This window comes from Eleutherodactylus coqui, chromosome 3 (assembly GCF_035609145.1).
Source record: "Eleutherodactylus coqui strain aEleCoq1 chromosome 3, aEleCoq1.hap1, whole genome shotgun sequence".
Taxonomy (NCBI): domain Eukaryota; kingdom Metazoa; phylum Chordata; class Amphibia; order Anura; family Eleutherodactylidae; genus Eleutherodactylus; species Eleutherodactylus coqui.
The window spans coordinates 240,493,218-240,507,377 of record NC_089839.1 but is presented as its reverse complement, the minus strand read 5'-3'; the positions used below and the strand labels follow the sequence as shown (position 1 = coordinate 240,507,377).

Sequence of the window (14,160 nt, the reverse complement as noted above, 5' to 3'; positions counted from 1 at the left end):
CAGAAATAGAGGTCTACTCCTGATATTAGTGGACATAGATTTGCACTATAGTTTGCAACAGTTTCTAGTTGAAGTTATAGTAAATCAGTTGTGCAGCAGAGAACCTGCACTTTCCAGTGAAAACCCACACACTTTCCATGAAACCCCAACTTTAAAAAAAACAAATCCTCAGAAAGTAATGCAAATAAGGCATGGCCAAAAAGTGCGACTGTCATGCCATAAAAGTGGTATAGAGCCTTTGCTAAAGTCTCCCACTGTGTACATACCCTCTCAGCCGTTTGCATACACATGATTATTCTCAGTACTTCTTTCCTTCCTCATTGATTTGTTTGAAGCAAAAAGTGTCTCGAAGACCTCTGATATCACATCTGTCCTCTCAGCACTTCTGACTGAAGCAGGGGCGTAGCTACAGGCTCATGGGCTCGGGTGCAAAAGTTTATCTTGGCGCCCCCCAACTTCTCTTAACCCAATAACCCAGAGGTGTAACTTGAAGCTTCTGGGCCCCAATGCAAAACCTGTAACAGGGCCCCCAACTATAATGCTTTATTCATAGTACTAGGGTCCCTATGTGGAGAAGAGAGGCCTTATGGGGCCGGTGCGGCTCCTGGGCCCGGGTGCAACCACATCCCCTATAGTTACGCCAGTGGACTGAAGGACTGTCACTTGTGTGCAACAAGTAAGGGTCATGTAATAGATGGCATCCATGCAATAAGCCCCTACCTGCTAAATGTAGTGTGCTTCCGGAGTTTTGCACTGATGGTGTTTGCTTCTTGAATCATCACAGAAAGTTTTAAAGCATTCCAAGTGGGCTGAACTAGAAGAGTAAATTAAATATTTATAACATTAGGACAACAAATGCGGTTTTACAATGCAGGATATTTCAGAGAATGGCGTTTCTATGCAGCCTATCTGACAACTTTTGCATGCGTTGTACCACCCAAGATGCTTATAGTATGACACTACATGCAAATCTTAAAAAAAAAACCTGTTGAAAACTCAGATATGCTTTTAAGTTCTAACAGGCTCTCCTTAACCACTCATTTGCTACTGTTTTCACCCTGTTAAAAAGGTGTGATTTTCAGGTGGTCTTCGCCATTTTCTGCTACCCTGCTATTTGCAATCTGCTTTTAGGCAGGGAACATGTAGCAAGCCCAGAATTCTGACAGTACTTCACTATCCTGTACTTCCTTCTCTTTGCTTCCCATGTTGCATGGCTTTGTCTTTGGTCCAATCAGCAGGGAGGCAGTATCCGAATGGTTTCCAAGGACAATTCAGGCCAAATAGTTAGTAAACCCAATAGAACGTATATACACACAAATATGTACAAGTTGTATGAAAAGTTATTGCCATTTTAACTTTTACTGTGAGTGGATATTGGGGATCTGAAGTCAAGAAGGAGATGGAGAAATGGCAAGACCCCAAGGTTAGACTAAATGTGCACACACAGATGAAAGTTGGTTAAAATTGCTAAGTTTGGTGGAACCAACCTCCTTTCTATTGTGTATGGGGGTCTGGTGTCCTGACTCTCCCGAGAGCAGATGGTGGGAGAAAGAAGGATCAAGCATGTTAGAATTCAACATGCCCGCTTCTGTTCCCATAGGAGATAAGCCATTTATTTATTCTCCTCTCCCCAATAAAAACAAATGCATGCTCACCCAAGAATACATGTGTATGGGGGAGTCAGGAGGAATATTAGTTCAGTCGACAGCTATCTGAAGCGCATGACAACCTTAACTTACATAGAAGTTAATGAAAAGCAGTTTGTTTCTGAGAGATGAGGACCTAAAGACAGCTATCCCTATCTCCTTCCATAGGAAACCATATACTAACTGCTCTTCAATGCTTTCGCTGCCGGGGGATTCTGGGTACTTTTCACACTTTGACATTTTCAAATAAAACCTGAATTGTAAAAAAAAAATTATACTTAATCATGTCTCCATACATTTACTGAAAACAGACTGACGGAATATTGTGAAATTCTAACCATACACTCATCGCTGCCTTCATGCAGTTTTACAGTAGATGCATAAAAATTCAGGTTTGTGGCTAAAAATCTGACAAACACAATATCTAAAAATAAAAGTTAGAAGTTGTGAAGAGTTCCCTGCTTAAAGGAGATGTCCCATGAAAGCAAGTGGGTCTATACACTTCTGTATGGCCATAATAATGCACTTTGTAATGTACATTGTGCATTAATTATGAGCCATACAGAAGTTATAAAAAGTTTTATACTTACCTGCTCCGTTGCTAGCGTCCTCGTCTCCATGGAGCCGACTAATTTTTGGCCTCCGATGGCCAAATTAGCCGCGCTTGCGCAGTCCGGGTCTTCTGCAGTCTTCTATGGGGCTCCGTGTAGCTCCGTGTAGCTCCGCCCCGTCACGTGCCGATTCCAGCCAATCAGGAGGCTGGAATCGGCAGTGGACCGCACAGAAGAGCTGCGGTCCACGGAGGAAGAGGCCATCTTCAGCGGTGAGTAGAGAAGTCACCGGAGCGCGGGGATTAAGGTAAGCGCTCCGGTGAGCTTTCTTTACCTCCCTGCATCGGGGTTGTCTCGCGCCGAACGGGGGGGGGGTTGAAAAAAAAAAAAACCCGTTTCGGCGCGGGACAACCCCTTTAAGCCCGAGTCTCCAAGCACATATAGTTACTGAACAGACCAAAAATTCCCACCATCCATGTGCCAGAAAATATTCCAGCAAGTGCTATCCCTTATATTGTAGCAGCAGAACTAGTTAAAAACTCATACGTTTCAACCACAGAATGGGGTCTTCCCCAAGTACTCCATCCTGGAACTGAAATGTGTAGTTTTAATGGGGTTTTTTTTAGCATATAAGAAAAAGATCAGCGCTAAGGTTAAGACCATGTGGATATCTGTTTTTAACCGCATAATCCATTAGGCCTCTGTTGAAAGTAATTGGTTTTTAAACCAATCTCCACCTCTTGCTGGGAGGAACACCCTTTCAATGACAAGGACTTTAAATGAGGATATATTCTCTTGGCGGATGCTGCAGACAGGGAACATCTCAATATACCTGAGAAAGGATTAGAGCCAGATATATGCTAAGCAAGACATACCGTATATACACTCGAGTATTAGCCGACCCAAGTATAAGCCGAGACAATAAGTTTCACCACAAAAAACTGGGAAAACTTATTGACTCGACTATAAGCCGAGCTATACTCGAGTATATACTAAAAAAAAAAAAAACTCCATACTCACCTCCCAGCCGGCGTCTGTGTCTGTGCGACAAGCTGCTTGAATTCTCCCCGCTGTCATCCCCTGCCGTCCTCTCTGCTTGGCTCTGTCAGTGCTGTGTAAGTAAGCGCTGTGATTGGATTGAGCACCAGGCAATCACAGCTGGCGCTCGATCCAATCACAGTGCTTACTTACACAGCACTGATGGTAGGGGATTTGAAAGCCGAGCGGGGAGAATTCTAAAGCAGCTTGATTGGCTGACGCTCGATCCAATCACAGCTCTTACTTACACAGACACTTGAAAATGGTGTGGTGTGCTGTGCTGTCAGCTTGCTCACTTCATATGTCTCACGATCCACTGCTTGCTCAAGCGGGTTCACCTGCCCCCGGTCCTGGGCTTTAAACAGAGAATTCCATGCACGAAAAAGTGTAATCCACGCTTGCTTGCAGAGTAAAATATGTAATCTTCCTTTATTTAGTCATATTTAAAATTGCCAGGTATACAAATCTCTAACCAGACGTGTATCGGCTGCACAGAGCCTTCGTCAGTGGTATGCCACACATCTGTAACCAGACGCGTATTGGCTGCACAGAGCCTTCGTCAGTGGTATGCCACTGACAAAGGCTCTGTGCAGCCGATACGCGCACTTCACCCCAATGCTATCCTACGTTTCATCTCTGGCATAGATTCTCCAGCCTGGTCAATTTTTGAGCCAAGGAAGATGAAGTCTCACACGGATTCTATGGCCTCGTTGTCAATTTTGATTTGAATTTGGCCATTTGTTGCAGTTGTCATAATTTTAGTCTTCTATAAATTCAGGTAGCGGCCCATTTTTTCATTTTGTTTTAATCTTACATATCAGCGGCTTCAGACCTGTGTTTGTAGCAGTAGTGTCAGGCAATCACATTAATTCAATTAATTGCCATTTTGTTTAGGCACAGGCATGAAATTGATATTAACCCCATCCCCAGCGGGGATCCAAGCAGTGGGTCCCGGTTAGTGATCGATAGAAAAAGTGAGCCAAGTCCCAGAATCCCCCTGTAATATTCTCTTATGCAATTATATCCATAGCTCCATAACAAAGAACATTTCCTAGTTTAGACCTACCTCTCTCCCTATTGTGTTTCTCTTGCTGGAGCATTTCCACTTCTTTAGCAATTTTCTGCTTCTCCATCTCCAGTGCTTGTAGAATTTTTGCATGCCGAATAGTATGGTCTTCTAAAGCCTACACAAAAACAAAGGAATCACTTGTGTTACACAAGCTGGTGTTTATTCTTCTCACCCGCCCTCCACAAGCTTAATGTTTTACATAAGTTGCAATGTTTTACATAAGTTGCAATGTTTCCAAAGGAATACAAGATTTGAACTAATATCAGTAGTTCAACCCAGTTGCAATCAAGAATGAGCATCACAAGGTACCCACTGAGTAATGTGGTTGGTTGTCCATGGATTACAAAAGGTATACACAGGGCCAATGACCGACATAATATGGGTCTTGGTTTTAGCCAAGTCTGGCATACACATAGGAGAAATGTCATCTGAACCCACTAACTTCATCAGGATCAGCCCATGGTCTTACGTGTACGGTTTTACCAAGGCAGATATCAAAAGAAAAAGGACTTGGTAATGATGAATTAAAAACACACCCAATCCTCAATTCCCCTTTTCCCCTATGAAATGAACATGCAAGCTTCACACACGTTTGTGGAATAGCTGTGAGAAATAGCTGTTGGCCAAATGAATGTACAAATTTCTTCCATATGGCCAGCTTAATGTTGACTAGTCAGATGGGTTGAACAGGCCTTAACAGGTCCTAGATAAAGTACCTTATTGCTTCCTTGCTCGGTTCTGATCCTGGAAGCAAACGGTTTACCTGTCTGGTCACAATAGTTTCCATCTCAAGTCTCCTTTTGTTAAGTTGGACTTCCTGCTGTAGTTGCATCTTTGCCTCTTCCAGCTCCTGAATTTTGCTAGTAGCTCTTTTACTGCTTATTTCCTGCTTTTGTTTCTTTAGCGTCTCCTCTTTCTAATTACATACAAATTAAAATAGCAGAACAAATCATGGAGTTAGACGACGTGGACACAGCTCTATGACATATGACACCAGGCAGAAGAACAAACTGACCAGTACGGCTTCTAAAGCTCGGATTCTATCTTCATAGGCGGACCTCTGGGAGCTAAGCTCTTGTTGGGCCATGTCTTTTGCAATCTGGATTCCATGCATCATTTCCTCTTTTGCTTTCAGTCGAGCTTCCTCGATTTCTTCTTCTAGCCTAGAATACAAATAGTGTATTTTTATGATGATATGAACAGACGATTAAAAGTTATTAGTGGATTTTCAATAGCATCACCTATACCCATAATGAATTAGAATGGGCTTACTTACCTAGATCTCTGTGCATGTAGGAGTTCATTCTTTGCAAATTCAAAGTCTTTGGGACATTCGGATGACAAGGCTGAAATTCTTGAAGGTCCTTTCAATTGCTGGACCTCAACAGGGTGATTAAATCTGAAGTAATGATCACCTCCCAGAATAACACGATCACCCTAAAAGTTACAATGTCAATATTTAAAAAGGTAAAAAGTTTATAAATATATATATTTTGTGTGTGTGTGTGTGTGTGTGTGTAAAATTCAGCACCACAGTACAGATAAATATAACATTGAAAATAGTTGAAAATGGTTTCAAACAGCATAACTGGGGAAAAGCTCCTACGTGTTTCAAGCTTTATTTCCCTTACTCATGGGTATGGAGCGGCAAGGCTTGAAACAGAGGAACTTGGATTTGAACCAATTCCTGGTGTCTACTGGGAATCAGTGCACCCAATCTGGAATACACACAACTGAAGTGGATACAGAAGTACCGTAGACAGGTGAGCTGATGGTTTACTCACATACTGTATATGTACATTTATTGTAATCATTGCTATATAGTTAAATGCTGTGAGCACTATGGAAACTATCTTTTACTGTTGTAATGCATTTACATAAAAAAAAAAATGTTAAGTATATTACAAAGTGCATTAATATGGCCATACAGAAGTGCTTAACCCCACTTGCTTTCGCGGGACAACCCCTTTAATCAAAAACATTCTTATATGCAGACCTGTGTGTCTCCATAGTTATCGAAACTCGATCCTATTAGTAATATTTATTCACAGATTGGACTAATTAAAATATAACTTGCAATAATTACCATTAAAACCATAGGTGAAAAAACTAAACTAACAAACAACATCTAGTGAAAATAATTTTGAAATGTAGCAAGGACTTATGAAAGACGAGAAATTATTTTACTCCAACTTACTCACTAAATTTGTGAAGTGAGGGGTTATTGTGTTGTGTGTCACAAACTGCTGATAAACAATGATCGATCGAGACCGACGTTTATCCCTGATCTATTTGGGAGAGGTCGGCTCAGTTGAAATACTGTTAACACCCCTTCAAGAGTACTGAAAAGGTGAACAGCGAATTAGGTTTAGCTAAACCCCAAGCACATAGAGAAGACAACACAGGAGTGTCTTAGTGACAACTCTGAGAATGTACTTGAGTGGCTCAGGCAGAGGTGAAACATTTCTGGAGAGACCTGAAAATGGCTGTCCACAGATGGTCCGCATCAAACCTGACAGAGCTTGAGAGGATCTGCAGAGAAGAATAGCAGAAAATCCCCAAGCCCAAGTGTGCAAACCTTGTGGCATCATACCCAAGACGACTGGAGGCTGTAATCACTGTCAAAGTACAGCAAGTCTTGAGTACAGGGTCTGAATATGTATGTCAATGCAATTTCTTAGGTTTTTAAATTTCTTTTTTAATTGCAAAGATTTTGAACATTGTTTTCACTTTGTCATTATGGGGCATTTACTAAAGAATGTTGGGGAATAACTATTTTTTGTAAAAAAAAAATGTGCACAAGACCACAACATAACAAAAATGTAAAAAAGTGAAAGAGTCTGAAAACTTTCCAAATACATCACAAATATATTATGTTATGTTGCACTGCATATATATTTTGTTTTCCAATTTTTCAAGTCTGCTAGGTGAGACCACAATGTGTCATATCCTAGTATGATACTATGACTGTACATAGGAATTAGAATCTTCCTTGACAATTGCAGGTAAGGCAACAAACCAAAATGCAAATGTACTTGCAATAGTGTTTAGTAAAGTTCACTGTTGAATTTTAATTTGGTCTGCAATTGTCTTTTTTTAAAGTCGAAACTCTGAAAGGAAGTCATCAAACCCACATTCCATGTAGTTTAGCAAGACAGCTCATAGAATGGTAAAGTTGAAGTGGCCTCCAGGGTCATCGGGTCCAACCCCCTGCTCAGTGCAGGATTCACTAAATCATCCCAGACAGATATCTGTCCAGCTTTTGTTTGAACACTTCCAATGAAGGAGAACTCACCACCTTCCGTGGTAATCTGTTCCACTCATTGATCACCCTCACTGTCAGAAAGTTTATCTAATTTGTGTTTCCTCCCTTTCAGTTTCATCCTATTGCTTCTAGTCTTTCCTTGTGCACATGAGAATAGGGCTGATCCCTCTGCACAGTGACAGCCCTTCAGATATTTGTAGACAGCTTTCAAGTCTCCTCTAAGCCTTCTTTTTTGCAAGCTAAACATTCCTAGATCCTTTAACCGTCCCTCGTAGGACATGATTTGTAGACCGCTCACTATCTTGGTAACTCTTCTCTGAACTTGTTTCAGTTTGTCTATGCCGTTTTAAAGTGGGGTGCCCAGAACTGGACACAGTATTCCAGATGAGGTCTGACTAAGGAAGAGTAGGGGGGATAATGACCTCACATAATCTCGACTCTCTGCTTCTCTTAATACATCCCAGAATTGTATTTGCCTTTTTGACTGCTGCATCACATTGTTGACTCATGTTCGGTCTATGATCTATTAGTAGACCCAAGGCTTTTTCATATGTGCTGCTGCTTAGCCCAATTCCTCCCATTTCTTTATGTGCTTTCTTCATTTTTCTTGCCCAGATGTAGGACTTTGCATTTCTCCTTGTTAAATACCATTCTGTTAGTTGCCGCCCGGTGTTCAAGCTTTTCTAGATCTTTTTGAATACTCTCTCTCTTCCCTAGTTTTAGCTATCCCTCCTAGCTTTAGGTCGTGGGCAAATTTGATAATCTTCCCATCAATTCCCTGCTCCAGGATCAATTATAAAAATGTTGAACAACACTGGGCCTAGGACAGAGCCTTGTGGTACCCCACTTGATACATTCTTCCACTTGGATGTGCAGCCATTTATGACCACTCTTTGAATAGGATCACTCAGCCAGTTGTGAATACCCCTAACAGTTGCCTTGTCAATCCCATATTTGGTCATTTTTTGAATAAGTATGGTATGAGATGCTTTGTCAAATGCTTTACTAAGGTCAAGATATACTATATCCACTGCATTTCCCTAATCAACCCAGTCGGTGATCCAGTCATAGAATGAAATTAGATTCATCTGGCATGACTTGTTTGTCACAAACCCATGCTGGCTCTTGTTAATTACTCCATTTTTATCCAAGTACTTGCATACATGTGGTTTAATAATTTGTTCAAAGATCTTTCCCGATATAGAAGTCAGGCTCACAGGCCTGTAGTTTCCTTTTTTTGAAAATAGGGACAACATTTGCCCCTTTCCAATCTTCTGGGACTTCTACTGTTCTCCAGAAATTTTCAAAGATTACGTCGAGTGGTTCAGCAATTACCTCCACTGCTTCCTTTAGTATCCTAGAACATAATTCATCTGGACCTTGAGACTTGAATTCATTTAGGTTAGCTAAGTGTTCCCTCACCATCTCTCTCCTTATAGATAGCCTGCATTCTTTTATTCCCTCAATAGCACAGGGAAGATCAGTTGATGTTCCATTTACTTTCTGAGAGAAACAGATACAAAATAGGAATTTAGAAGTCCGGCCTTCTCAACATCATTCTTCAGCAATTCACCATTTTCATCTTGTAAGCATCCAATAGCATTTTTGACTTTTCTTTTGCTTTTGAAATACCCCCCAAATCCTTTTTATTGCTTTTGGCGTCTGTTGCAAGCCTCAATTCATTATTAGCTTTAGTTTTTCTGACACTTGCCTTGCAGTTTCTGCAGCTTGCATTATATTCTATAGATATTCCTCTCTCTTTGCATTTGATAAACATATTTCTCTTCGTTTTTAACATGTGTGCAAGTTCTGCGTTCATCCATCCTGGTCTCTTTAAATTCTTCCCATTCTTCCGTCTTTTAGGGATTAATGATTGTGCTTTGAGGATCTCATTTCGCATTATTTCCCAACCTTCTGGGACATTTCTGTCCTTAAGAACATCCAGCCATTGGCTTCTTCCTACCCTCGTTCTGACTTCATTAAAATCTGCCTTTCTGAAATCCAACCTTGAGGTCTGAGTTTTCTCAGGTCTTCTCCTTTTTGTCCAAAATTCAAGGATAGCATGATCACTGCCTCCTGAGGTCCCAGCCACCCTTATGACTTCAGTATCACGATTTGTTACATCCTGTAACCATGGAGACACATAGGTCTGCATAAGAGAGGCTTAAAATGTTTTAACATTAGGCTTCCTTATTTTAACAGAGAAGAATAGTTTATATTATATTGTGCAATTCCTCTGTGCTCAAGTGCTGGAACATTGCCCTGGCTACAGTTTTCAACACTTTTCCATTGATTACTATGGAGGATGCATAACTTGACAATTTAGCCAATAACCTTTTTCCCAGCAGTATCGGTCTTCTAAAAATACTGCAACAAAATAAAACACTTGAACCTACATGGTGTAAGACAGTTGAAGCCGAAATCTGATTTCCATTAACATATATCTTTGCGTCTCCTGTAGGGGTAATAGTCACTATGTTGAGAATATTTGTGATGATACTAAAAAGGAAAAGGAGAAATACAAATATTAAGATTAGCAAAATAAATTGTATTAAACACACACACATGAGGCCATACAGGTGGATATAATGTCTACACTCTCCTGTTAAAAGGCCAGGTTTTGTCATATTAAAAAATACGACAAAGATGAATCATTTCAGATTTATTTCCACCTCCAGTGTGACCCGTTATCTGTATAATTCCATTGATAAAAACTGAAATCTTTTAGGGTGGAAAAATAAAACTAAAATAATGTGGTTGCATAAATATACACACCCTAAACTAATACTTTGTTGATATACTCTTTGATTTTATGTCAGCATTCAGTCTTTTTGGGTCGGTGTCTATCAGAATGGCACATCTTGACTTGGCAATCGTTGCCCACACTTCCTTGCAAATCTGTCAGACTGCGAGGGCATCTCGAGCGAAGCGCCCTCTTCAGGTCACCCCACAGCTTATCAATCGGATTCAGGTATGGGTTCTGGCTGGGCAATTCTAAAACTTTGATCTTCTGGAGAAGCAATTCTTTTGTGGATTTGGAGGTATACTTTGGTTCTGGTTCATGCTAAAAGGGGACATTTCTCTTGATCTTCAGAATTTTAGCAGAGGCCTGAAGATTTTGTGCAAAATTGACTGATATTTGAAACAGTTCATAATTCCCCCCCACCTTGACTAAAGCCCCGGATCCAGCAGCAGAAAAACAGCCCCAAAGCAAATAATCCTGCCTCCACCATCTTCACTGCGGGTATGGTGTTCTTCTAGCAATGTGCAGTGTTGGCTTTGTGCCACAAATACCTCTTGGAATTATGGCCAAAAGTTCAACCTTGGTCTCATCAGACCATAACACGTTCTCCCACATACTTTTGGTAGACTTGATGTAGACTTTGGCAAAACATAGCCGGGCTTGGATGATTTTCTTTCTTAGAAAATGCTTCTGTCTTGCCCACCTACCCCACAGCCCAGACATATGGAGAATACGGAGATGGTTGTCACATGCACTACACAACCAGTACTTGCCAGAAAGTCCTGCAGCTCCTTCAATATTGCTGTAGGCCTCTTGGCAGCCTCCCAGAACAATTTTCTTCTAGTCATCAATCTTTGAGGGATGTCCAGTTCTTGGTAATGTCACTGCTGTAACAAATTTAATCCACTTCTTGTAGACCGTCACTGTGTTCCATGGTATATGTAATGCCATGGAAATGTTTTGGTCCCCTTCTCCTGATTCATATCTTTTATCAGATCCCTTTGATGTGCTGAAAGCTCTTTACGGACCCTGGCTATTGCTGAAAACCGCAACTAAGAAAATGTCAGGAAAATCCTCCTAAAAGAGCTGAACTTTATATTGGGGAAATCAGAATCCCTGTAAATAGTTGCAGCAAAGTAGTGACTACTATGTACCATGAGCTTAAATTGGCTAATTCTGAACTGAACCACATCCCCAAATATAAGAGGGTGTTCACACTTATACAACCACTTTGTTTTAGTTTTATTATTTTTATTTTTCCAGTCCAAAATATTTCAGCTTGTTTTTTAGTGGAATTATTTAGATAACGGGTCACATTGAAGCCGGAAGCAAATCTGAGAAGATTAGTCTTAACATGGCATTTTAACAGGGGTGTGTAGATCTTTTATGTCCACTGTATGGTTGAAGATTACAACATGGCTAGTCTATCAATATGCAGTTGTCTATGTCACTCCAGCAAAAACACATTTTTCAATCCCTACCCCCTCAAATAATTGCCTGTCACAATCTGGAGATCTCCTCTGTATATTCCTGTCACTTCCTTTCCCTGCAGCCCCTGTCTGATGCTTATCAGGCACCACCTTGATAGTAAGATCTTTTACTTTCAAATCAATCCTATGATGCATCAGCACACACTAGCTCAGGTTATACCATTTATGCCTGCAGGGAAGGGGCAGCTTAATTCTCATTACCTTCTATATTCATCTGAAAAAGCTACACACCATAGGTATATAGTCAGGAGGATGAGCTGTGATCGCCTCTATTATAACTGTGTGACAGGAGCTTTGTGATAATAATTAGGGATGAGCGAGTATACTCGCTAAGGCACTACTCGCTCGAGTAATGTGCCTTAGCCGAGTATCTCCCTGCTCGTCCCTAAAGATTCGGGGGCCGGCGCAGGGCGGGGAGCTGCGGGGGAGAGCGAGTAGGAACGGAGGGGAGATCTCTCTCTCCCGCCGGCTCTCCCCTGCTCCCTGCCGCAACTCACCTGTCAGCTGCGGCGGCCCCCGAATCTTTAGGGACGAGCAGGGAGATACTCGGCTAAGGCACATTACTCGAGCGAGTAGTGCCTTAGAAAGTATACTCGCTCATCCCTTATAATAATCCGTAACTGTTACAGGAGTGTCTGACATCCTCTAAGCAATTTCTGTGGTAGATTCATGCAACAGCATCACAGAAACTGTGAAAATAACTAGCAAATGAATCCATAACCACAAGCAGATCACATGACCATCTGAGGAAAGGAACTGGGGGATTCAGACAGATAGAAATAACCAAAGTAACACTAGCTCACATATATTCTGGGGGAATAGCTACATAATTAATGACTTTATATTTAATTAAAAAAGAAAAATCACTGGAGTGTCCCTTTAACAACAACTATTTAGCTTACCAGTGGTCTTCTGCTATAAGAGCCCCAGACAGCTGGATGTCATGGGATGAAGCTGCTTGATATTTCCCTACTGTGGTCTTTCCTTCTTTGATCATGTAAAGCAACATCTCAGACAACTGAGGATCCTCATTTAGGTTCACAAGGTTTGGTAAACGATTATCCATCTTAAAAGTTATACCCGCTTTCTGGAAGACACAACAAATGGGCAGTGTTGGTCACACAGTTTATGCAAAAAATAAAAACCTGACCAGGATAAGATTAGGAAAGGCTGCGGACTAGGCTTCTTGCTGAAATATGGAATGGTCAGTAGGAACAAAAACTAAAGTGCTTCCATATCAGAAAACATTACAAAGAAGATTCCATTGAATCAAAATGCTAACGACCACCTGTCCGTCCATGAGTTACATGCTCCGGCTCTGATCACATGACGGTGACGTCACAGGTCCTTCATCCCTGTGCAGATACTAACGACCACCTGTCTGTGGAGCGAGTTACATGCTCCACCCCTGATCACCTGAAGGTGACGTCACAGGTCCTTCATCCCTGTGCAGATACTAATGACCACTTGTATGTAGCAAAGCTGTATGTGATGTACATGTAACAGTGCTGTATGTATGACATGCATGTACCAGAGCTGTGTACATGTGTGACGTGCATGTACCAGAGCTGTGTGGTGCATTGTCCCACCAGAAACACTGGTAATATAATTTCCTAAAAATTACTAGTTTAATATTTAAAGAGGACCCATCATCTCCCCCCAATATATCTATTCCATAAAAAACAATTTGGGAGCATCTTTCCTTATAATGGGATTTGGTGCAACTGCGAGATTGTAGTCACAGCAATCGTCGACTCACACTGCGATACTGTTGAGTTCAAAAGGTATTGCCATGTTGCAGCACAACAAAGCTTTTTGGGGCACATGACACCCACTGTTGCAAAAATCACCTTGTAATCCTACCCTAAATAGTAAATCCTAACACTGCATCAGTTTTAAATAAAACTCCCCAGAAACTGTGCACTGCAGGATTAATGCATAAAATAGCACTTACTGTATGTAAATTACCCATGTAGGGTCATCTTTGTGTGAGGGGGATAATGAGCAGGCTAAAGGCTGATTTAGACACAACGATAATCACTCAAAAGATGTCGCTCAAGCGACTTTTGAGCGATCATTGTTGTGTCATTTACAGCTCAAGATGAGCGATCACCTTGCGCTGCCAGCGAAGGATGCAGAAGACAAGTGGGGTGTCCCCGCTTGTCTTTTGAATACAGCTGTTCCCCTGCTTCAGCGCCTGGCTGTTATAGAGCCGAGCGCTGGGAGCGGAGGATGCAGAAGACAAGCGGGGTGTCCAGTAGTATCAGCTGTATTCCGCTGTGAATCCCTGATAAGGCTCATTGTTGTCTTTCAGCACACTGAAAGACAACGATGAGCGACGACTTAATGAAATCTGCA

The 14,160-nt window shown here is 41.4% G+C and overlaps 1 protein-coding gene across 2 annotated transcripts in view; it reads right to left on the bottom strand.

Moving 5' to 3' along the window:
* Positions 1–14,160, bottom strand: part of KIF14 (kinesin family member 14) — a 64,623-nt gene that overhangs the window by 21,812 nt on the left and 28,651 nt on the right. For both annotated transcript variants that reach the window (XM_066597170.1, XM_066597171.1), the window contains exons 14-20: positions 12,705–12,889; positions 9,966–10,068; positions 5,581–5,741; positions 5,320–5,467; positions 5,068–5,220; positions 4,302–4,419; positions 721–814 (exon numbers count right to left, since the gene is read on the bottom strand). In XM_066597170.1, coding sequence (XP_066453267.1) covers positions 721–814; positions 4,302–4,419; positions 5,068–5,220; positions 5,320–5,467; positions 5,581–5,741; positions 9,966–10,068; positions 12,705–12,889 — 962 coding nt within the window. The remainder of the gene's footprint in view (positions 1–720; positions 815–4,301; positions 4,420–5,067; positions 5,221–5,319; positions 5,468–5,580; positions 5,742–9,965; positions 10,069–12,704; positions 12,890–14,160) is intronic.